This window comes from Salmo salar, chromosome ssa15 (genome assembly GCF_905237065.1).
Source record: "Salmo salar chromosome ssa15, Ssal_v3.1, whole genome shotgun sequence".
NCBI classification, from domain to species: Eukaryota; Metazoa; Chordata; class Actinopteri; order Salmoniformes; family Salmonidae; genus Salmo; species Salmo salar.
This window is the reverse complement of record NC_059456.1, coordinates 66,268,299-66,292,055: the sequence shown is the minus strand read 5'-3', so window position 1 is coordinate 66,292,055 and position 23,757 is coordinate 66,268,299. Positions and strand designations below refer to the sequence as shown.

Here is a 23,757-nt window from a genome sequence, read left to right as displayed (position 1 = left end):
CCATCAGTCAAGTTAGAGTAGCTAGCTTGTCTAACCATCTTAGCTGTCATGCCTGCTGGTAAGGTTGGTAGACTTTAGAAAAGCAAGCAATTACTAAATGTACTCGCATCCTTTCAATCTTTTACCCAGATTTTTAACATAATGCAGAGAAGCATATTTAGTTAGAGAGCTCAAGAGGTATGCTTAGATACACACAAAAATCTTATTATTATTTTTTTTTTACAAAGAATTAAGCATAATGATTATGGCAAAAAAAAATGCAGTTTCAGCTGTTTGAAAAATTATAAATTCGCCAACTTCCTGGCCCCCTCCGGACCACCCCCAAGCCATCTTCACATACTTTGTGCCCCCTCCGATTTTTAGGGGTGCATGACCCCTCTGCACACACTTTTGGTTCTCTCTCCCTCTCTGTGTGGGAAAAGGACATGTGGAGAGGCCAACTCAATAAATTGTTCTTACCTTCAGTAGGCCTACTAAACAATGGGACAAAGAAGGGCAGAGACATTTAGTTTGATGATGACAGCGATAGGATCTTGGTGTGCATTTTAGTCTCAAATTCATCTTTTGTTTGAAAAGGTTTGAGATTACCTAAGTAGTACAGTGGCAAGGAGACCCCATATTCCAAATTACATGTGTTGGCACCTCTCTAGCCAACTGTAACCACCATCTTCCTATTGACACACCATACAATAACCCAACCACCCCCCCATCGAGACAACCCTCACCTCCTCCCACTCTCTCACCTCTGGGCCCCTAGTTCACACAGACCCTCAGTCTCCAGACATCATTTGTACGCATATGATAAGTGCCCCTATTCTTTTATCATCTAGTCGAGTGCCTTACCCTCTAACCCAAGTTCTCATTCCCTTCCCTCTGGCCAAGCTATTTTGGAACTTACTGTTACTACAATGAAACACAACACACACAAAGTAATGTTTAAATATAAATTTGTATTTACATCAATATTAACATCAAGTAACAAGTAAGAAAAAAATGCAACAGTAATTTACATCCTGAAATTATGACCGTATATCTCCACCCCCCATGTGTTATTTTATCCCCCCCCCTTTCCATTTAAATCAAAGGGTAGATACGTCAAGAGGAATCTTTTTTTTTTAAGCAAAAGCACAGAAAACAGTTATTTTGAATATTCAGTAGGCAAATCTTTTTTTTAATATACTTCAAGACTGAAACAAAAAAAAAAATTCACTCTAGGCTATTCCATGATGTAATGAAGTTTCCATAAAACAGCTTAAAGACATTCTCCATTGTGTTAAAAGATAAGATAGCCATCTTCAGCATTGAAGCCATTGTAAATAGTTTAGAGTCCATGGGATAGTCTCTTATCGCCACACGGTCTAGTCTTCTACCTCAGGTTAGTGCCACTAAAATAGCTTCTTTTCTGAGTGGTCAATCTCACGAAAGAACTGTTTCCAGCACCACAACTTTGAACTGGCCATACATAAGAGATTAAAATCAAGAAAAACAAACAACAATTACAAACAAGATTAAAATCACTTCAGCAGAATCAGACCCATGTTAACTATGTTATGTATGAATGGGAATACACACACACAAAGAAAAACAGATTATGTGTAGGGTACAGCAGAGAAATTAACACACCAGTAGAGTACTTGCACCATCTACAACCGGTTTCTAAGCACTGCAGAATGACAAAACAAAAATCTTTGGATTGAGCATTTCTTAAAAGATTTCTCACAAAGCTTCACAGACAATACTACAATGTAAATGCAAAATCAAGGTTCAACATAAAACCATGTAAAATGTCCCAAAATAACCTTCAAACTAGACAGAGAGAGGGAGGGAATCCAAATAACCCTCTAGTGTACAGCCTCCCTAAATATGAGCTGACTCTTCCTATTGAAAAAGCGAAGCCACAAATATAACTAACCGCAGTGATCAAGACTGTAACTAAAAAGCCCACATACAGTAAAAACTGTCCACAAACCAGCATCTGTGCCCAACGGAAAGGGAGAAAACTAGAAAAGCAGTCTTGATATTGTAATGGCTCTGTGTTGTCTACAATAGCATACCCGTGAGCACATAGTCGCTGTTAAGTAGCCTGGCCAATTATAGAGTATGGAATTATAAGGAATGGAACTATTTTTTTATTTAAACGTTATGTAACTAGGTAAGTCAGTTAAGAAAAACTCTTATTTACAATGACGGCCTACCCAGCCAGACCCGGACGACGCTGGACCAATTGTGCGCCACCCTATTCACAACCGGATGTGACACAGCCTGGATTTGAACCAGGTACTGCAGTGACGCCTTTTGCACTATGAGCCAGTGGACTCATAGGGCCTTATCTAAAAATATCAATCCACACACTGGTAAGAAACATGGACCCTCATAAGTCTAACACAATCACATGAAACCTCTTTTAGGCAATGTGTGTGTTTGATTGCTCTTTTTTTTAAATGAACAGAAAATGACAGGATCACACAAGCATCTCTAAATATACACAATGTCTTTGAAAAAGAGAAATGTATGATCTATAGATCACAAATAAAAAAAGTGTTTTCTGAGAGAACAAAAGTGGCAGTTGTAGCTTTCTGAGAGAAATCGAGCCAAAGTATTTCAGTATTGATCAAAGAAATAGCCCCTTGCTTTTTGCCCATAGTTGAAGTATTGAAAATAAAAGCTGTTTTGACCTACGACATAATAAGAAAATTATACTTTAAATATCGAGCCTGACAATCTGTGCAAAAACAGTATGTGACCTACAAAAGCATATATTTATATATATATATAATACATTTGAAGCGTATATACAATTTATATTCACAGACAAAATAAAAAAAAATCCAAACGAGACGAGTCGCATCCTAATACTGGAGTACCATCGCTTTGACTTTGAGTAAATGATGCTTCACTTTGCCCTCACAGGAGAACCAAGGGAAAAGATTATTGCTAGAAATCTGCATAAACATACACTAAAATCAGGGAAACCCTTTCTTTCACAGTGTGTGGATTACTTTAGGAATTAAATAAGTGTTCCATGAGGTAACCAACAACATAAATCTTACGAATTCCTCCTTAAAAATACAATATACTCATTGTTTTTTTCTTTTCTTCAAATGATCATTTATGAATAGTTGTATAAATACGAGGGTAATTGTGACCTCTGAAATAAGTCAGCCCATTTTAAGGATCTACTTTAATAATCAGAACCTTTTAAATCCACTAACCTCCCCATAATCAGCACACTGCAGAAGAAAGTGTTCTATAAAATCTGTGCTTACTGCCTTTCCATTGGTTAACCATTTAGAATAATGATCGTCACGGTAATCCATTTCCAATCAAAATAGTCCCCGTCCCCCGACACACACAAAAGCAAAACCAGATTTTCTGTTATGCGTTCATTCTTGGGTAAAGGCCTCTATGACCAAGAAATATTTCCACAATCCTTTTGACGACAGCCTTTCTGTAAAGTGCAATCACAGCCAACTAGTATTTCTTTCTGTCGTACCTTAACCCAGTCTCCTGCAGGACCACTGTGTATGTATACTGACTCTCAATGACTTACTTCTGAGTTCTTCATTGACTATAGGCCTGCTCATCAGTATAGTAATTTAGCTTATAGAGGTAGAAGTTGCCCATGACCACAGATCTAGGATCAGGGTCCCTAATCTTAACTATTAAGGAGATGTGAAAATAGCTGACCCTGTGTCAGTGATTACAAGCAACTCCCACCGTCTCCAGCAATGGGACTACATCATATGTATCATTCATTAAGAGTGGATTCAGAGACCGGATGGGATGCAACGCCTGCATACACAGTGGTCCTTCAGGACCAGAACTAGGAAATACTCTCTTCCTCCAGTGTTCCGAAGCAGAGAGAGAATTCCCATGCCCAGGGGTGAACACAGCATGACGTTAGTTACATCCCACGGGAGGATGTCTTCTCATGTCTGTCCGTCCGTCCGTGTCTGTCAGAGCCAGATCATTATTAGCTGTGTGTCCCCCCCAGCTTCAGTCTGTTTGGTCCAGCAAGTGGCGTGTGTCCAGTACAGAGACATAGAACCCAGAGAGAGGTCTAATGAAACCACATCACTAAAGACTGATGGAGGAATGAAACAGTTGTGTATCTGTCAGTTTGTGTGTGTGTGTGTGTGTGTGTGTGTTGGTGGGTCATGGTGTGTCTCATGTAAGTGCATGTAGAATAGAGTGTGTCCTCGGTCTTGTTTTGTGAGACTGTCCTTGAGTTCAGAGGAACAGCACCCCAAACTGGTGGGAGTAGAATACCCCTCACACGTACGCGCACGTTTGGTCTGGTACACACTGAGCACTGCACTCCTCTCTCTGAAAGGGATCACATTGAGTCTGTTTCTGTTCCACCACACGCCTCGGTCTCAGGTTCAGCAATATTTCTGTAAGGAACAGAGGTAATGGGGTTAGTTGTGTAGACATCGAGTGTGTGTGTGTGTGTGTCTCTGCGTGTGTACATAAATATTGACAACACTCACACATGCTTACTGTATGTTCATGCACACACCCACACGCAATCTATAAACAGCTGTGTACCTGATCAGGACCCATCGGCATGCGTCCCATCACCATGGGGTTCATCCCCATCTGTCCCCCCATCTGTCCCATATGGCCCCCTCCTCCATTGGCAGGCATGCCCCCATTTATCATAATGCCCCCGTATTGCCCTGGGTTACCCTGTTGGGCAAACTGCTGCTGCCCCGGGTTACCCTGTTGGGCAAACTGCTGCTGCCCCGGGTTACCCTGTTGGGCAAACTGCTGCTGGGGGTACGTACTGGAGAGACAGGGAGGGAAGGAGGTGGGTTAGTTAGTTCACTGTTTGTTCTAGGTTATTTCTCTCTCTCTCTCTCTCTCTCTCTCCCTCTCCCTCTCCCTCTCCCCCTCCCTCTCCCCCTCCCTCTCCCTCTCCCTCTCTGTCACACACCTGTTGCGGGCCATGACTCCCTGCGGCCAGCCCTTCATCTCGGCACCCTGGTACATGGGTCCGCCCTGGGGATGCTGCTGCATCATGGGATTCTGAGGACCCAGGCGGCCTGACATCATAGTGTTGGGGGGGCTGCCGCCCGCAGGGCCGAACGACGGGTCACCCTGCTGGGTCATACCTGAAGGAACATGTTACATGAGAACACACACCACCCACACACACTTCCATGTCCCACTGCAAGTACAAAAACTCACCACTAGAGAGCAGCAACACCCTGTGGCCCTTCAGGTCAAACCAACCCAAACTCACCGTAGTTGCCCCCGTAGCCAAACTGCTGGGGGCCCGGCTGGCCCATGTTGGGGCCTCCCATGGGGGTGTCCATGCCGGCGGGGGCGGTGACGTTGGGAGGGGGGCTGAAGCCCCCGGCGGCGGCCGCCTGCTGCTGTTGCTGCTGCATTAGCATCATCATCCTCTGTCTCCTCATCTGCATGGTCACCATCTCCCTGCTACGCTGGGCCATCATCTGGGCATTCAGGAAGCCAGGCTGGGGACAGCAAAGGACTGTAGTGAGTGTGTGTGTGTGTGTGTGTGTGTGTGTGTGTGTGTGTGTGTGTGTGTGTGTGTGTGTATTTAGAGTTCTGGCTATGTGTAATGTACAACAAGGAAAGGTTAGGCATAAGTGGCTCCCAAGTGCTAGGTTGTGTGTATGTGTGTGTGTGTGTGTATATATATGTGGAGGAGAGGTGAGTGCCTACCTGTCCCCCCATGCCAGGCTGCATGCCAGGCCTCATGCCAGGGTTAACCGCTCCAGGGTTCTCCATCTTCATGGCCATCCCCTGCCGAGTCTGACTCATAAACTGAGGGAGGAAATAAGAACCTGTCAACATGAAGTCCTGTGTGCGTTTATCTGTGTGTGTGTATGTCTCTAACCTGTTGGCCCTGTAATCTCTGTTGCAGCTGGAGCCTCATGGGTTTGGTGGCGCTCATCATCCTGGGTCTCATCATGTTGGCGCGAGGGTGACCCATACCCCCCATCCCCGCGAAGCTGCCCCCCTGGCCCATCTGGGAGAGCATGGGGCCAAAGCTCCCCTGTTGGAGCTGGCCCTGCATGGGGCTCCCCCCGTAGGCTGACTGCATGGCCATGGAGGGGGGGCCAGGGTAGCCCTGGCCGTACAGAGGCTTCTGCTCCAGCACCATGGAGGGGTCCTGGCCGGGGAAGGGCTCACCGTGCTGCTCTGGACCCTGGCCCTGGCTGACCAAGTCGGGGATGCCCAGGGCCCGGTCGATCTCCTCCAGGGCGATGCCATCCGTGTTGTTGAGCAGAGAGTCCAGCTGGTCCAGCAGCGCCCGCTCGTCACTCTGGCCCTCGCTGGTGGTGGGCGGAGCAAGGAGCTCGTCCAGGGCGTTCCCAAACTGACGCCTGAAACACACCCAGGGAACCGTTAAAAGTATGACAGGATAAAATTGGCTGCCAATTGTCCTGGTATAAATCATATATTAGAACAAATGTTACTATGGGAGAACAGTTTACCTGTTGTGGTTGCCCTCCATGCCCATCACACTGTCAGGCCAGGAGGGAGACTGGTTAGGCTGGCCCTGCTGACTGAACGGACTCATCCCCATCCCCATCTCACCAGAACATCCTGCACACACACACACACACACAACACATATTAACCAGATACTCCATCGCTCAGAATCAATTACTACGGATTACAGACACACGCACACACAGACAGATACACGGAGATTATACCCGACCATGTTTATTTGATGGACTAACGCACACACACGTACCCAGGTCCATCAGCTGTTGCTGCAGCATGGATCTAGTGCCAGGAACACTGTTGGACCTGCCCACCATGGGACCTCCCATCATGCCTTTGGAGTTGTAGTCCATGCCAGGGCGGATCATAGAAGGGTGACCGGCTGAGCCCACGGGGCTGGCGCTGGAGCGGGGCATTCCCCAATCCCCTGACCCCCCCATGGGAGAGCGCTGGGGAACCCCCATACCCCTGTTCATCGGCCCTGGGGACACACAAAACACACACATCTAGATGAGATTTTTCTTACCAAGCATCAATGGCACTGACTGAAACACAGACCTAGGTAGTGGGGTGGGGGGCAAGACAGAGAACACAAATGACAGACCCAGAAAGAGAGAGTAAAATAACTAAACGAGTTACTTGTTCCAACGCCTCGCGGACACACACCCATGTTCCCTGGGTATCCGTCTGGGCTGCTCAACATATTCTCCTGTTTGATGAGCATGGGGCGCCTCCCCGCCCCTCCAGGACCGCCGGGGGGCTTGGCGTCCACTGACATGGCCCTCTGAAAGGGCCCTCGTTGGCCAGGGGCCATCCCCGGACTCCCTGAACACACACAGAGGGACACAACAGATAGAACAGGTACATAACCATAGCCTGGTGTCCAGACTCTCGGTGTGGAAGTTACTTTGCGAAAAAGGGCTAAAACATTTCTTTTTTTAATGTTTGTGTGTGTTGCTTAATGTGACCGGTCCTACCTTGCAGGTTGTCATCGAGGCAACCCTGGGCCTTGTTCACTCCTTCATTAGCCCCTCCCCCTCCCTGCTCGGGGTAGAACTCAGAGCCAGAACCTCTCAGACCTCCCAGGATGGACTCCAGGTTCTCCAACTGGTGAAAAGATAGATACACGTGTATCAGCAACAACACAGTATCACACTCAGATGTACACAACCTACGGAGGTTCAGCACTTCTGAGCAATGAAAATGTTCACACTGAAGGCCAATGTCGCCCAATCAATATCTTACTTATCAGTAGGTATACTCATGTCATTTTAATAATCTACCAGCAAGGTAACGATCTGATCCCCACACTGTGTGGTTACCTCATCAGGCGGCTCTGACTTGATCTTGCTTTCTGGATGTTCAGGGGTGGGTCCAGGGCCTCTGGATGGGGGACCGGCAGTGGCTCCTGGGGGGCCCTTTCCTTCCAGCTCCTCAGGCTTGGGCTTCACGTCCACGGGCTCTTTAGTGTCGTCCTTGTTGAGGAGGTAGTGGAGGAGCGCGTGAGTCTTCTCCTTCTTGGGGCTGTGCTGCTCCTGCTTGGGCTCAGTCACTCCTCCTGCTCCTCCTCCTCCCCCAGCCCCTGTCTCGCCTGGGACCTCCTGGCCCCCCAGGGTCACCTTCCCAGTGGCCTCGGCTGTGATCTTGGCCACCTCGTCGGGCGTGTTGCTGTTCTGCAGCAGCTTGTGGAGGATCTTGTGCTTCTCCTGCAGCGACGCCGTGTAGTGGGCCGAGGCCAGAGCATTGGCCAGAGCAGCTCCACCTGGGACGGACGCCGGGCCCTGAATGGTGGAGGCCGAGGAAGAGGAGGAGACTCCGGTAGAGGAAGGGCTGGTCATGCCTCCTGTGAGGTCTTTAGTGTCGGACCCTGCTGGGATGTTGCTGCTGCCTGGTGGGGGAGGTATAGAGGGCAAGGCCGGACCAGTTCCCCCTAACCCCAGCTCCTCAGTGGGGGAGGTCAGCAGCTGAAGCAGCTTCTTATGGCCCTTACTGTCTGGGACTCTCCGGGTGGGTTCTGAGCTGGCCACCCCAGCTTCGCTGGCCCCCTCTCCAGGCTCCTTGCTGCCTGCCGTGGCCTGGCTGTCCAACCTGTCTCCGCAGCTCTCTGTCTGGGTGTGTGGGTGGTGGTGGTGGTGGTGGAGGGGGTGGTGGTGCTCGCCGGGCCCAGGAGGGCTTTTGGAGCCGTCAGGGCCTGGTTTGGCCGGCTGGCTTGGCTGGGAGGACTGAGAGGAGGAGTGGACGCTGGGGGAGCTGTCTGGTTTGTGGGCCGGGGAGGGGGAGGCGAGGGTCGAAGGGAGAGAGCTCCCGACCCCCTCGCTGATGGCCTGGAGGGCGTTGAGGGAGCTGCTGGAAAAGGAGGTGCCACCTCCTCCCGCACCACCTCCTCCATGAGGGCCAATGGGGGAGTGCATGCCTGGGAAAGAAACAAAATACACTGTTAGAAACTGTACTACAACTTCTACAAAAAAATATCTAAAACCTGAAATGGATTATCTTGTGTTTTATTAAGCACAGCAAAACTGTGCAAATGTATAGTGATTGACATACCTCCAGGAGAGAACTGACTGGCGCCCATCTTGGGGCTGCCTCGATTTCGGGGGGACATCAGGAACCCCTGCTGGGGGCCACTCATCCGGGGGCTCCCCAAGGGGCTGCTCATACCCCCAAGTCCGTAACCCCCACTGCTCTGGAAGGGGTGCTGCTGTGGGTGCTGGGGATGCTGCATGCCTGGGTGGTTCCCTGGACCCGGGTGGTTCATCTGATGACCCATCTGATTCATTTGGTTCATCTGGCCCATATGGTTTATTTGATTCATCTGATTCATCTGCATCATTCTGTTGCCCATGCCTCCACCGCCACCCCCACCTCCATTTCCTCCGTACATTGAGCCCCCTCCCATCTGTCCCATGTGGCTCTGTTCATTCATGGGCCCATAGCCCCGGTTCATACCCCCCATCCCCATCCCTGCGCCAGGGGGCATGTTCATCTGGGCGTTGGGGTTGGGGCCCCCCATGCCCTGCTGCCTCATAGCCCCAGGCATCATGCCCCCAGTCTGGGCAGAGCGATAGCCATTCTGCTCCCTGGAAGAGAGGACGAGGAGGAGAGAAGAAACAGGAGGAGAAAAGAGCATGTGAGGCTTGTACGGTTATCATGACATCCTTGGCACTTTACTCTTGTAAACACAGATCAAGTCTAGCAAAAGAGTCTCTTGAAGACTCCGAAGATTGAACTGAAGGGCATAAAAACTGAAAAAAAAATTCACAATGAGAATGAGGCGTTCTCTAATTCATTACTCAACCCTGTAAACTTTACTTCTAAGAGACTTAAGTGGCTGTCAAGCACAATGATTCAACATTTTCATTTTCCTGAAAAATGAACAAACCCACTAGGAGGCCTTTAAGGCCTTCTCCCCTGTCTGGAGCATCCGTATAAACAGTCAGATCTATCTGCTAAGCTCAGAGAGGATATTGTGGATATCAGCTACCTCAGCTGTGTGTGTGTGTATGTGTGTGTGTGTGTGTACCTCTGTAGCAGGTGGGTGGAGATGAAGCCCTGGGGTTCATTGCTCATGGGGTGGCGGTACAGCTTGCTCTTGGTCTGGGCCGTGACAGGGGTGCCGTCTGACAGGGAGAAGCGGTACAGGGGGGTCTCAGCGTGACCCTGCAGGAAGGCTGGGGGGTGGGGGGGCAAGGACGAGGGGGCAAATACAATGGGTTCAGATGAAGATATGGAAGTGAAATATATATCAAAGATGAGGTATAGGGTCGGTGGTATCCGGACATAAATGGCTCTTAGTGATGCCCTTCATGTGTGTTTTAAGACAGGTGTGTGTGTGTGTGTGTGACTCCGCATGTAACAGATGTGTGTATTGGTACAGGTGTGTGTGTGGCGTACCCTCGTGGTAGTGGCGTTTGTGGGACCAGGGCTGTCCGTCGCTGTGCTGGAGGAACATCTGGATACAGCGCCTCAGCAGATCCTCCCAGCCAGGACGCATCGACGCACGCAGAGAGTTCTGGTCTATCTGGATCAGCTTACCTGGACGGGGAGAAGAGGAGACGAGATGGACATTGTTGAACGTGGATAATACACACCTATTGAAGGATATTGTACACATTTCTGGACACACAAGACCCTATGAAATCAAATGATACAACCAGGTTTGCGGGATAAGTAATAAACCTCAGCTACGCTGCTGTCAGTCTCACCTGTGAGCTCGTGTCGGGTGTTGAAGCTCTCTGTTCTCTCCACAGCAGTCACACGACGGGCCACACAGATCATACACGACTGCAGGTCTGAGGAGGATGGGAAATAACTACTTAACCTACACATACACAGACATTCATTCTGGGATCGGGCCAAGTGTTACATACTGTGTGTGTGTGTGTGCGCGCGATTGTGTGGTGTGTGTGTGTGTCGGTGTATGCATCTGTGTGTCTGTACCTTCACCGTCTTCGATCATGGCCTTGGGCTGGGTCAGGGCGAAGCATTGCATGGTCTCGTAGCGTGGTCCTCCATGCCCCTCCTCTACAGGCCCGTGGGTGTGGCCAAACTTGACCAGCATGCGGCAGGTGAAGGTGTGGCTCTTCTGCCGGGGCGCCTCCCCCCCCCAGGACACCCCATTCACTGAAGAGGAGAGAAGACACCTCACTATACATGTAGTACATTCAAATATATAGTCAATTCAAATGCATACGCCGTATTAAAATAAACATATAACTGCCAAAATAATGTAAATGCTTGAGTAAATGAGGGATACAAAAGTATATTGAAGTTAGGCGCTTCCACACAGGTGTGGTTCCGGAGCTAATTAAGCAATTAACATCCCATCATGCTTAGGGTCATTTACAAAAATGCTGGGCAGGGCATTATTTTGGCTACCATGCCTATGCCCCAATAGGATGACAATGCCGCCATCACAGGGCATCACAGAGTGGTCACCAAATGGTTTGATGAGCATGAAAACGATGTAAACCATATGCCATGGCCGTCTCAGTCACCAGATCTCAACCCAAATGAACACTTATGAGAGATTCTGGGACGGCGCCTGAGACAGTGTTTTCCACCACCATCAACAAAACACCAATCTAATGGAAGAATGGTGTCACATCCCTCCAATTGAGTTCCGGACACTTGTAAAATCTATGCCAAGGTGCATTGAAGCTGTTCTGGCTGTTGGAGGCACAGCGCCCTATTAAGACACTTTATGTTGGTGTTTCCTTTACTTTGGCAGTTACCTGTACATGTACAAACAACCATGGATAGAGAGAGCCCCACACTAATGTATACTAACAAACACTGTGTCTGTCCGGTATACACACAAACATATTTAGTCAAGAGTCACAAATGACATGAGAAAACAGGCTTATCCAGAGTGACTGGCATATAACAAAGACACCCAAGCTGGAGACGAACATGAACATCAAGAAAGATGCATGTTTGAATCTTTTAAATCATGCCATTTCAAATATCCGGACACACACGACAGACGAACCAGCGTTACTACTTTCCCTCATATCTAAAAGCAAAAGTATCTCCTCTTGTTCTGATTCCTGGCTAAATGGACCGTGGGATTAATGTAGCTGACGTGTCGATTTCCAATATCCCTCCAGCCCTGTGCTGCTGCCGAGGTCAGGGGGGAGCAGAGCAGAGAGGCCAGGTAGACAGGGACACCCAGCCATCTATCCTCATTTGGGCCCTGACTCCTCATCAGAGAACAGCCACCCAGAGGGTCACCTTCACAGGGAAGGGGATGAGGTGGGGAGAGAGGGAGATGCTACAGTAGCTTGCATCCTACATTCTCTTTTCTAGGAAATGTTCCAAAGGACACAAACACAATTAAATATATGTGTTAAAATAACACAGGTTCCATTCTCCTTTCCAGTCATGTGAGATCAGTGATTAGGATACGGGGGAGGAAGGTTTGGAACCCCACTCTCCCCCAACGTTTGTCTGAAGCCTTATCAGGGACCAAGGCCCCCCAGTCTGTCTGTTTCTGACAGGGCAGGTGGTGGGAGAGAGGGAAGGTTTGTCTGTACAGGGAGCAGAGGAGGCTGGTGGGAGTAGCTATAGGAGGACAAGGCTCAATGCAATGGCTGGCATGGAATTAATGGAACGGTATCAAACACGAACATATGAAAACCACATTTGACTCATTTGTTCCATTCCAGCCACTACAATGAGCCCGTCCTCCTACAGCTCCCCCCACCAGCCTCCACTGACAGGGTGGGATGGCCTAGGGCATGGGGGTTTCTAACTGGTACTGAATGGTGATTTAAAAAAGGTCTTAGACGGTTAGGATCCAATCTTCAGCCTGACAGAGACAGCCCAGCCTTGCCGTGAGGCCCAGACATTTCCCCTCAGACACAATTAACAAGCGCCGAGGCTGGACAGAACGGTAGACTCGGGGAGAAAAACTCCCGCCCCCTAGACACACACAGGGGACTGTGAGAGTGAGAGAAAATGTGTGCGTGTGTGTGTGTGTCTCTGTGTGGCGTGCATATGTGGTGCAAGCCCCAGTTGGCGTGATCAGTGGTCATCCCACAGGAATGTGCAGAGAGAGCGTAGTTCATTCATGGAGTCGGAGGTAATGATGGGGGAGAGGCGCGGGAAGGAGAGAGAATTAAAAAAAGAAAGCGAGAGAAAGGACCAGCGAAATAAATAAACTATAGTCCTAGCAACCACGTTATTCTAAAAAAGTAGGAGTACAGAGAGTACGAGACGGAGAAAGAGGTGGGAGACGGAGAGAGAGAGTGTCAATGACACTTTGAAGCCGCTGTTTAGGGACACTGCTGGGGAGTTAAACCGAGGGAGCAGGTTCAGCAGAGCAAACATATCCATAATTAATTGGCTTTAGAAATAAACACACACACACACACACACACACACACACACACACACACACACACACACACACACACACACACACACACACACACACACACACACACACACACACACACACACACACACACACACGCAGAATTCAAGCTGGGGAAATACAGGGGTGCATTATTCAATAGTGAGCAGTTTCCAGATGGCTGCCATGGGATCTGAATGGAGCACAGGCCTGTTTTACACTGTCTGGACCACTGAGTGTGACTGACAGCTCTGCCACGCTCTGTCTGCTTAGCACTAGCTCTGTGTGTGCTCCTGGGTGTGTGGAGCAGGTGGGGCTCAGTGTGTGTGTGTTTGTGTTTGTGTGGGGGGCTCCGGTGTGTCAGAGAGGATCTTGTGCACTCAAGGAGGTTTATGAGAAACCGCTCATTATTGGGACCGAGCGAGAAAAGGAGGATAGGAGGGAAGAGTAGGTGTTTGTATATGTCTATGATAATGTGTGTGTTAGGTTTTTAAATCATCTTCACCCTGTCTTCCTACTGCAGAATGTTGAGAGACATGCAAAGAGAGTGCGCCTGTGTGTGTGTGTGTGCGAATGTTCGCATGTATGTGTGTGCGCGTATGTTTGCATGTATGTGTGTGCATGCGTGAGCGTGCCGTACCGTTGGTCTTGGGCAGGTTCTTGTGGAACTCCTCCCTGTCGTCCTCATGGAGGATGTTGTAGACGGAGGTGCTGATGAGCTCTTCCTGTTTGTACTGCAGGTACTGGGTCACGTTGTCAGACACAAACACGACGCTGCCCTCTCGGTTCACCACAAATAAAAAGCCATCCAGGGCCTGAGGACAGAGGGAGAACACATGAAGAGTCAGTACAACAGGCCAATAAGAGGCCAGACGGTACAGCCAGCCAATCAAAGAGGAGAGTCGTGACCTTTGACCTCACCTGCAGCAGGAGCGGCCCCAGGTGGTCCTTGTCGATGACCCCCTGTCCCGTGGAGGACACGTCTGACTTCTGAACATCGTCATCGTTGGAGGACGCTTTGCCTGGACGGAGGGAGGAGAGAGTTCAGTCAGATATACACTACCGTTTAAACGTTTGGGGTCACTTAGACATTTTCCATGACAATGAAATGAGTTGCAGAATGAATAGGAAATATAGTCAAGGCGTTGACAAGGTTATAAATAATGATTTTTAATTGAAGTAATAATTGTGTCCTTCCAACTTTGCTTTCATCAAAGAATCCTCCATTTGCAGCAATTACAGCCTTGCAGACCTTTGGCATTCTAGTTGTCAATTTGTTGAGGAAAACTAGAGATTTCACCCCATGCTTCCTGAAGCACCTCCCACAAGTTGGATTGGCTTGATGGGCACTTCTTACGTACCATACGGTCAAGCTGCTCTTACAGCTCAATAGAGTTGAGATCTGGTGACTGTGCTGGCCACTCCATTATAGACAGAATACCAGCTGACTGCTTCTTCCCTAAATAGTTCATGCATAGTTTGGAGCTGTGTTTTGGGTCATTGTACAGTTGAAGGAGGAAATTGGCTCCAATTAAGCGCCGTCCACAGGGTATGGCATGGCGTTGCAAAATGGAGTGAAAGCCTTCCTTCTTCAAGATCCCTTTAACCTTGAACAAATCTCCCACTTTACCACCACCAGAGCACCCCCCAGACCATCACATTGCCTCCACCATGATTGACAGATGGCGTCAAACAATCCTTCAGCATCTGTTCATTTTTTCTGCGTCTCACGAATATTCTTCTTTGTGATTCGAATACCTCAAACTTAGATTTGTCTGTTCATAACACTTTTTTTCCAATCTTCCTTTGTCCAGTGTCTGTGTTCTTCTGCCCGTCTTAATCTTTTATTTTTATTGGCCAGTCTGAGATATGGCTTTTTCTTTGCAACTCCCGGAGCATCTCGGAGTCGCCTCTTTACGGTTGACGTGGAGACTGGTGTTTTGCGGGTACTATTTAATGAAGCTGCCAGTTGACGACTTGTGAGGCATCTGTTTCTCAAACTAGACACTAATGTACTTGTCCTCTTGCTCAGTTGTGCACCGGGCCTCCCACTCCTCTTTCTATTCTGGTTAGAGCCAGTTTGCTCTGTTCTGTGAAGGGAGTAGTACACAACGTTGTACGAGATCTTCAGTTTCCTGGCAACTTCTCACATGGAACAGCCTTCATTTATTAGAACAAGAATAGACTGACGAGTTTCAGAAGAAAGTTATTTGTTTCTGGCCATTTTGAGCCTGTAATCGAATCCACAAATGCTGACGCTACAGATACTGAATTAGTCTAAAGAAGGCCAGTTTTATTGCTTCTGTAATCAGTACAACAGTTTTCAGCTGTGCTAACATAATTGCAAAATGGTTTTGTAATGATCAATTAGCCTTTTAAAATGATAAACTTGGATTAGCTAACACAACATGCCATTGGAACACAGGAGTGATGGTTGCTGCTAATGGGCCTCCCTACGCCTACGTAGATATTCCATAAAAAATCTGCAGTTTCCAGCTACAATAGTCATTTACAACATTAACAATGTCTACACTGTGTTTCTGATCAATTTGATGTTAATTTAACGGATGAAATATGTGCTTGTCTTTCAAAAACAAGGACATTTCTAAGTGATCCCAAACTTTTGAACGGTAGTGTACCTCAGTCTACAATCAAGTACAAAGTAACACACATCTTCTGTGTAAGTGTGTGTGCAAATAAGAAAACATTTCAAGTGTGAAGAGCTGGGCTGTGAAAGGCGTAAACACTAAACACAGATCTGTGTAACTCAACGTTCAAATCCACTTATTAGAGCTCCAACCACCACCAGGGGTCAGCGTTTCTCATTTTTCCCTCCACACAAAGCACCAGGTAAGGGGAGCAACGTCCATATGCAGGCTTCTCTAAGGAGCGATGGGGCTGAGACCAGACCATGGCTGGGTGTAGACCAGAGTAGTGTAGTGTAGTGTAGTGTAGTGTATGGTGTGCACTACGTAAAATCCTTCCTCCTTTCCTTCCTTCCTCCATGCTTTATATTCAGCGGGAGACTCTAGAGGGACTGGCTGAATGGCATGCAGGCAGAGACCCAGGCAGGCACTAGGCAGCAGCAGTATTAATGCTGAGGCTGTCTGGAGCTGGGCTACAGGAATCATTCCATCTGATTAGGTCCCAGGGGGGAGAGAGAGCCAACACAAAGAAACACAGCCACTGCTGCCTGCCTGCCGCCAGCCCCGCTCTGAAGGTAGAGAGACAGAGAGAGAGAAAGAGAGAAAGAGAAAGAGAGAGAGAGAAAGAGAGAGAAGAGGGGGGTGGCAGAGTGAGGGGGAGGTGGTGGAGAGATAGAGACAGAAAGGTAGAGACAGAAAGGTAGAGCAAGGGAGAGGGGGGGTAGACAGAGAAGAGGGGTAGGGCAGAGGGAGGGAGAGGTGGTGGAGAGATAGAGACAGAAAGGTAGAGCAAGGGAGAGGGGGGGTAGACAGAGAAGAGGGGTAGGGCAGAGGGAGGGAGAGGTGGTGGAGAGATAGAGACAGAAAGGTAGAGCAAGGGAGAGGGGGGGTAGACAGAGAAGAGGGGTAGGGCAGAGGGAGGGAGAGAGAGAGAGGAGGATACGCTCCAGTGGTTCCCTCAATATCTTAAGATGCTAGGAGCAACCTGAGGATGCTATACTTTATTGGACTGAAATACAGGGGAGGCCAAAATGGCAAGCTGGAAGGAGGAGGGAGGAGGAGCGAGTGAACTAGTGAAGGATAATGTCGAAGAGAGGAAAGACGAAGGTAAGAGGGAGAGAAAGATAAAGAGATTGAGAGAAAGTAAGAGACAGAGCGAGAAAGAGTGTAAGAGGGAAAGGAAGAAAGAGAAAGAGGACAAATAGAGAGAAAGAAAGAAACAGACAGAGGGGTAAAAAGTGAAACCCAATGCCACTTCATTATTCACTTCCGGTAACTATGGCAACCAGTCTCCAGCAAGTCACCGCCAGCTGTACCCTCTTCCCCTTTCTGTCGAGGTGGCAGAGACCAACTGTCACCTCCCCCAGCCTCTGTCTCAGTTCATGCCATCTCCCACCCACTCCATTAGGCTCTGATAGATCTAGGACACTAAACTGACCTCAGATCAGTGTCTGCTTGGACCAACTTCAGCCTGCTACTCCATGCTGGTACCCCAACCAGTGCCAATCCAATGGGGGGGAATTAAACACGCTCAAAAGTACAATAAAAGTCTCACACATGAGTGTCTCGGTGTTGGATGAATCTGTACTCGGTCTTGACGTGGCCAGTTGAGTAAAAAACATAATTATCACCTTACATTCAATCATCGCATAAAACCGCTTCACCAGGCCAAATCTACAGTGCATTCGGAAAGTATTCAGACCTTTTTTCCTTTTTCCACATTTTGTTAAGTTACAGCCTTATTCTAAAATTGATTAAATAACACATTTTCATCATCAATCTATACACAATACCCCATAACGACAAAGCAAAAACAAGTTTTTATTAATTTTTGCAAAAACAAATATGAAATACCTTATTAACGTAAGTATTCAGAGCTCAGGTGCATCCTGTTTCCATTGATCATCCTTGAGATTTTCTACAACTTGATTAGAGTCCACCTGTGGTAAATTCAATTAATTGGACATGATTTGGAAAGGCACACACCTGTCTATATAAGGTCCTACAGTTGACAGTGCATGTCAGAACAAAAACCAAGCCATGAGGTCAAAGAAATTGTCCGTAGAGCTCCGAGACAGGGTTGTGTCGAGGCCGCATCTGCAGCTTTGAAGGTCCCAAGAACACAGTGGCCTCCATCATACTTAAATGGAGAAAGTTTGGAACCACCAAGACTCTTCCTAGAGCTGGCCGCCCGGCCAAACTGAGCAATCTGGGGAGAAGGGCCTTGGTTAGTAAGGTAACCAAGAACCCGATGGTCAGCTCCAGAGTTCCTCTATGGATATGGAGAACATAACAAAAAGGACAACCATCTCTGCAGCATTCTACCAATCAGGCCTTTATGGTAGAAGGGCCAGATGGAAGCCTCTCCTCATTAAAAGGACATGACAGCCTGCTTGGAGTTTGCAAAAGGCACCTAAAGGACTCAGACCATGAGAAACAAGATTCTCTGGTCTGACGGAACTAAGATTGAACTCTTTTGTCTGAATGCCATGTGTCACGTCTGGAAGAAACTTGGCACCATCCCTACGGTGAAGCATGGTGGTGGCAGCATCATGCTGTGTGATGTTTTTCAGCGGCATGGACTGGGAGACAAGTCAGGATCGAGGCAAAGATGAACAGAGCAAAGTACAGAGAGATCCTTGATGAAAACCTGTCCCAGAGCGCTCAGGGCCTCAGACTGGGGCGAAGTCTCCGAATGTCCTTGAGTGGCCCAGCCAGAGCCCGGACTTGAACCCGATTGAACATCTCTGGATAGACCTAAAAATAGCTGTGCAGCAACGCTCCCCATCCAACCTGACAGAGCTTGAGAGGATCTGGAGAGAAGAATGGAAGAAACTCCCCAATACAGGTGTCCCAAGCTTGTAGCGTCATACCCAAGAAGACGAGGCTGTAATCGCTGCCAAAGGTGCTTCAACAAAGTACTGAGTAAAGGGTCTGAATACTTATCTGAATGTGATATTTCAGTTTTCGATTTTTTATACATTTGCAAACACTTTTTTTGCTTTGTCATTATTGGGGTATTGTGTGTAGATTGATGAGGGAAAAACGATTTAATCAATTTTAGAATAAGGCTGTAACGTAACAAAGTGTGGAAAAAGTCAAGGGACCTGAATACTTTCCGAATGCGCTGTATACACTCCTTTCCTGAAACATGAATATCTTAACAGCCTTTATATCTGTTATAGACATGTTTGGGCAGTGGAGAACCTATAGGCCTTCAGTGTGTGACAGGTTGGTGATTCTGAAAGGACAGCAACCGTAATACCAGCGCACTCATGTAGACTGCACATTTTTGTAAAGCACAAAGGGCCAGTGGTGTAGTGGAGGGTATACGCAGGTATAAACCGTATACTCACTTCTTAATCCCTACTGATTCGTATCAAAGTAGTGTATGCGACTTATGAAATGTTGAATTTTTTTAATTTAACCTTTAACTAGGCAAGTCAGTTAAGAAATTGTTATTTACAAGGATGGCCTGTTATGCAGTACAATAGAGAATTATTGTCAGACAATAACTGAGACTGAGCAGTTCACTTTTATTACCTGTAACAACAGTTACACAACCACAGTTGCTGTCATACACACAGAGACAGACACAGCCAATGACATGCATATAATGCCGTGCCAAAGTTCCCCCAAACAAACACCAACAGCAAAGGCTGTGAAATAAATTGGGAGATGTAGGAGTGATGGATGCTCTGTGGCTCAGTGCACCTGGGCCCTGGGAGAGAGAGACATGTGTGAGATCTGTACAGCTCTCTAGGGAGACTCAATTGAATACTCCTCACGTCCTCTCTCCTCGCCTCCCTCTCGAAAGCCATTGGAGGAGAAGGTCAGAGGGAAGGGACCTCTGGCTTTCTCATCCAATGGGTTTTGGGAAGGAGGCAAGGAGAGGAGAGAGGACGCGAGGAGTATGCAATTGAGCTTCTCCCTCAGTCTCTTCTCCCCTCCCCTCCCCTCCCCTCTCCTCTCCTCTCCTCTCCACTCTTCAGGCCCAGCTGCTCTGGGGGAGAGACACAGCCAGGGCTCCAGCCCTCTTACAGACTTGCTCTACACAATCAGCTCTTACTGCCTCCCACTTAGCCCAGCTGGCTTTCCAGTGCCATGTTCACATCTGCAAGGCTACCATCAAGGCCAACAACGCTCCAAAGGCTTTAGATGCACTAACAACATTGGGACCCACAGATTTCGGGTGACATGATAGAAGTAGTGGTGATAGGTTTAGTATTAGTCCAGTCCACATGCGCTGACCAAAAGCAGTACACTACATAGGGAATAGGGATGCAATTTCTGACATAGCCACAGTACTGGTTCTGAGATAGCCATGTCTAGCAGTGGTACTGTGTAGTCAGTGAAAGTCCAAACACACCAAGAAAGTTGTGAAGAGGGGACGACGAAGCCTATTCCCCCTCAGGAGACTGAAAAGATTTGGCATGGGTCCTCAGATCCTCAAAAAGTTCTACAGCTGCACCATCGAGAGCATCCTGACTGGTTGCATCACTGCCTGGTATGGCAACTGCTCGGCCTCCGACCACAAGGCACTATAAAGGGTAGTCCGTACGGCCCAGTACATCACCGGGGCCAAGCTTCCTGCCATCCAGGACCTCTATACCAGGCGGTGTCAGAGGAAGGCCCTCCCAAGTCATAGAATGTTCTCTCTGCTACCACACAGCAAGCGGTGCCGGAGCGCCAAGTCTAGGTCCAAAAGGCTTCTTAACGGCTTCTACCCCCAAGCCATAAGACTCCTGAACACCTAATCAAATGGCTACCCAGACTATTTGCATTGTCCCCCCTCTTTTAAGCTGCTGCTACTCTCTGTTTATTATCTATGCATAGTGACTTTAACTCTACCTACACGTACAGAGGGTTCAATCAGGACTCATTTGTGGATGAGATTAAGAATGTGCAATGGTTAGAAGTGTGTAGTTAGGATGATCCTGAAATGTCACTAAATTGGTTTATGAAATTATTTATGAGTATAGCTGATAAGCACACCCCTTTAAGGAAATGCACTGTGAGGTCAAATGGTGCCCCATGGATTGATGATGAGCTGAGAAATGTAATGATTCAACATTATGATGCCAAAAAAGTAGCAGATAAATCTGGTACGTTGTTTGATAAGCAAAGTTATTGTAAATTAAGAACTCTTGTAACCAAGCTAAACAAAGGAAAGAAGGGATTCTATCAGCACAAAATTGATGAAGTAAAGGGTGATGGGAAAAAGCTGTGGAGAACGTTGAACACTATTATGGGTAGGAATTCAAACATGTCCGCCTCTTTTGTTGAATCAGAGGGTATATTTATTACAAAACCACACGACATCGCAAACTACTTTAATTAATATTTTACAGGCAAAGAGGACAAGTTGAGGAATGCTTTGATTCCAACTGATGGCTCCATGCCATATACCCTTATAAAAGATTGTATCATGAAGGAGAGGCAATGCAGGTTCAAATGTCATCAAGTAGAAAGGGAAGAGGTAGAAAGGATGCTGTTGTCTCTTTCGGCTGACAAGTCACCTGGTACAGATAATCTAGACATCAAATTGCTTAGAGTTACAGCTAACCAAATATCTACACCAATATCTCAATTTTAATAAGTGCTTGATGTATGGGGTGTGCCCAGAAGTCTGGAAAGAGTCAAAGGTTATACCACTACCTAAGGATACAAATCTGCATTCACTGATCCTAATAGTCATCCTATAAGCTTGCTGCCTGTGTTAGATATATTGGAAACTATTTTATCTGTACAAATCAAGGATTATTTCTCATGTAATGGTCTGATAACGGGTTTCCAACATGCATAAAAAGAAGGGCATTCTAAGAGTACGGACTTAGCACAAATGACAGATGATTGGTTAAAGAGTATAGATGATAGGAAGTTAGTTGGTGCAGTGTTGCTGGATTTCAGTGCTGCTTTTGATGTAATTGATCATGAACTGTTACTAGGAAAATTCAAATGTTATGGTTGTAAGGATGCAGCTCTATCCTGGATGGAAAGCCATCTATCCAGGAGAAGACAAAAAGTATTCTTTAATGGTAGCTTTTCAAATAGTAAAGATATACATTGTGGTGTTCCTCAAGGAAGCTGCCTAGGCCCACTCCTCTATCTTTACTAATGCTTTACCTTCAGTAAAGAACAAAGCAAGAGTGGTCATGAATGCTGATGACTCTACAATGTATAGCGCAGCATCAGAATGTAATGAGCTAACAGATCTACTGAGCAGTGAACTAAGAATGGTGTCTGAATGGGTTGATATGAACAAATTGGTGTTGAACATTTCTAAAACTAAATGTATTGTATATGGTTCTAGATATATGCTTGCTGATGATCCCTAATTTAATTTGTAGATGAATAGAATACACGTAGAGGAAGTGAAAAAAAACAAAAAAACTACAAGGCATCACGTTGGATGCAGGTTTAGCATGGTCAGAACACATAGATAATATTGTTATAAGATGGGTGAGGGAATTGTTGTTACAAGAAAATGTTCAGAGTATGTAACATCTAGCACACTGAATCAGGTGATTCAATCCCTGGTCCTATCACATTTAGAGTACTGTCCAGTTATATGGTCAATCCCTGGTCCTATCACACTTGAAGTATTGTCTGGTTATATGGTCATCTGCAGCAAAGAAAGATATAAAAAAGCTCCAAATGGCTCAAAACAGGGCTGCCAGATTATCTCTTCATTGCTCTAAGCAAATGTATATTATTAAAATGCATCAGAATCTCTCATGGCTTCACGTTAAAAACAAATTACAATCTAGTCTTCTGATTTTCTTTAGGAATGTTATATTTTTCAAAAACCACAGTATTTTTCAGTCCAATTAGTACATACTAGCAACACGCATAACCACCAAACCAGACAGGCAAATTCAGGGCAGCTAAAACAACACAAGCCAAGGACAAATCGCCTTAAATCTACAGTTTAATATAGAGCTATAGCTGAATGGAACTTTTTACTAATCCATATTTCTCAGGCAAAAAGTAAATCCACCCTCAAGGAAAAAAATAAAAGAACATCTAATGTGATAGACCATATGACTGGACAGGAAATAGAAAGCATCAACTGAATGTTAAATGTGTTTCCTGTCAGGTATTTTCATTATCTGTATTGTCTACTTGTTGAATGTTTGTGAAGTCTTGATAGTGGTTGTTTGTAATTTCTTGTTAATTGGTGTTGGACCCCAGGAAGATTAGCTAGCGTTATGGCGTTAGCTAATGGGGATCCTAATAAAAATTACGAAAATATTACCTCAATTACCTCGACTAACCTGTGCCCCCGCACATTGACTCTGTACTGGTACCCCCTGTATATAGCCACGCTACTGTTATTTTACTGCTGCTCTTTAATTATTTGTATTTTTTACTTAACACTTATTTTTCTTAAAACTACATTGTTGGTTAAGGGATTGTAAGTAAGCAATTCACTGTAAGGTATACACGCATGTGACAAATAAAATGTGATTTGATAGTGATAGATATTACTAATGGGTTAGCCAACACTGCAGTGTGTGTGTGTGTGTGTGTGTGTCTACTCACCCTGCTCCTTGATCTGTCTGATCTGGCGCACCGTCTCCTTGAGGATAGCACACTTGTCTGGCTTGACGTTGAAGCTGTCGATGTCACTGAGATTGGCAGAGATCAGTTCGGCCAGCTCCTCAATGTATTTACTCTCCTGCTCCCGCCGCCTTCGCTCACACCTACAGGGGGTGCCACTGTGTTTTACTACCGGTATTCACCAATATTATTTACCATTGTTTTGTGAGG

At 46.8% G+C, this 23,757-nt stretch overlaps 1 protein-coding gene across 8 annotated transcripts in view; it reads right to left on the bottom strand.

The window, feature by feature from the left end:
• Nucleotides 1–930: 930 nt before the first annotated feature.
• The window catches only part of LOC106571934 (nuclear receptor coactivator 3), a 135,296-nt gene continuing 112,469 nt past the window's right edge, over nt 931–23,757 (bottom strand). For all 8 annotated transcript variants that reach the window (XM_014145508.2, XM_014145511.2, XM_014145514.2 and 5 more), the window contains 19 exons: nt 23,530–23,690; nt 14,261–14,361; nt 13,980–14,154; nt 10,924–11,106; nt 10,689–10,775; nt 10,378–10,518; nt 10,007–10,154; nt 9,031–9,563; nt 7,806–8,896; nt 7,461–7,590; nt 7,123–7,308; nt 6,734–6,964; nt 6,468–6,579; nt 5,867–6,356; nt 5,692–5,793; nt 5,246–5,480; nt 4,937–5,114; nt 4,549–4,786; nt 931–4,394 (listed from right to left, as the gene is read on the bottom strand). In XM_014145508.2, the coding sequence (XP_014000983.1) occupies nt 4,383–4,394; nt 4,549–4,786; nt 4,937–5,114; nt 5,246–5,480; nt 5,692–5,793; nt 5,867–6,356; nt 6,468–6,579; nt 6,734–6,964; nt 7,123–7,308; nt 7,461–7,590; nt 7,806–8,896; nt 9,031–9,563; nt 10,007–10,154; nt 10,378–10,518; nt 10,689–10,775; nt 10,924–11,106; nt 13,980–14,154; nt 14,261–14,361; nt 23,530–23,690 (4,534 nt within the window). In that variant the 3' untranslated portion in view covers nt 931–4,382. The remainder of the gene's footprint in view (nt 4,395–4,548; nt 4,787–4,936; nt 5,115–5,245; nt 5,481–5,691; nt 5,794–5,866; nt 6,357–6,467; nt 6,580–6,733; nt 6,965–7,122; nt 7,309–7,460; nt 7,591–7,805; nt 8,897–9,030; nt 9,564–10,006; nt 10,155–10,377; nt 10,519–10,688; nt 10,776–10,923; nt 11,107–13,979; nt 14,155–14,260; nt 14,362–23,529; nt 23,691–23,757) is intronic.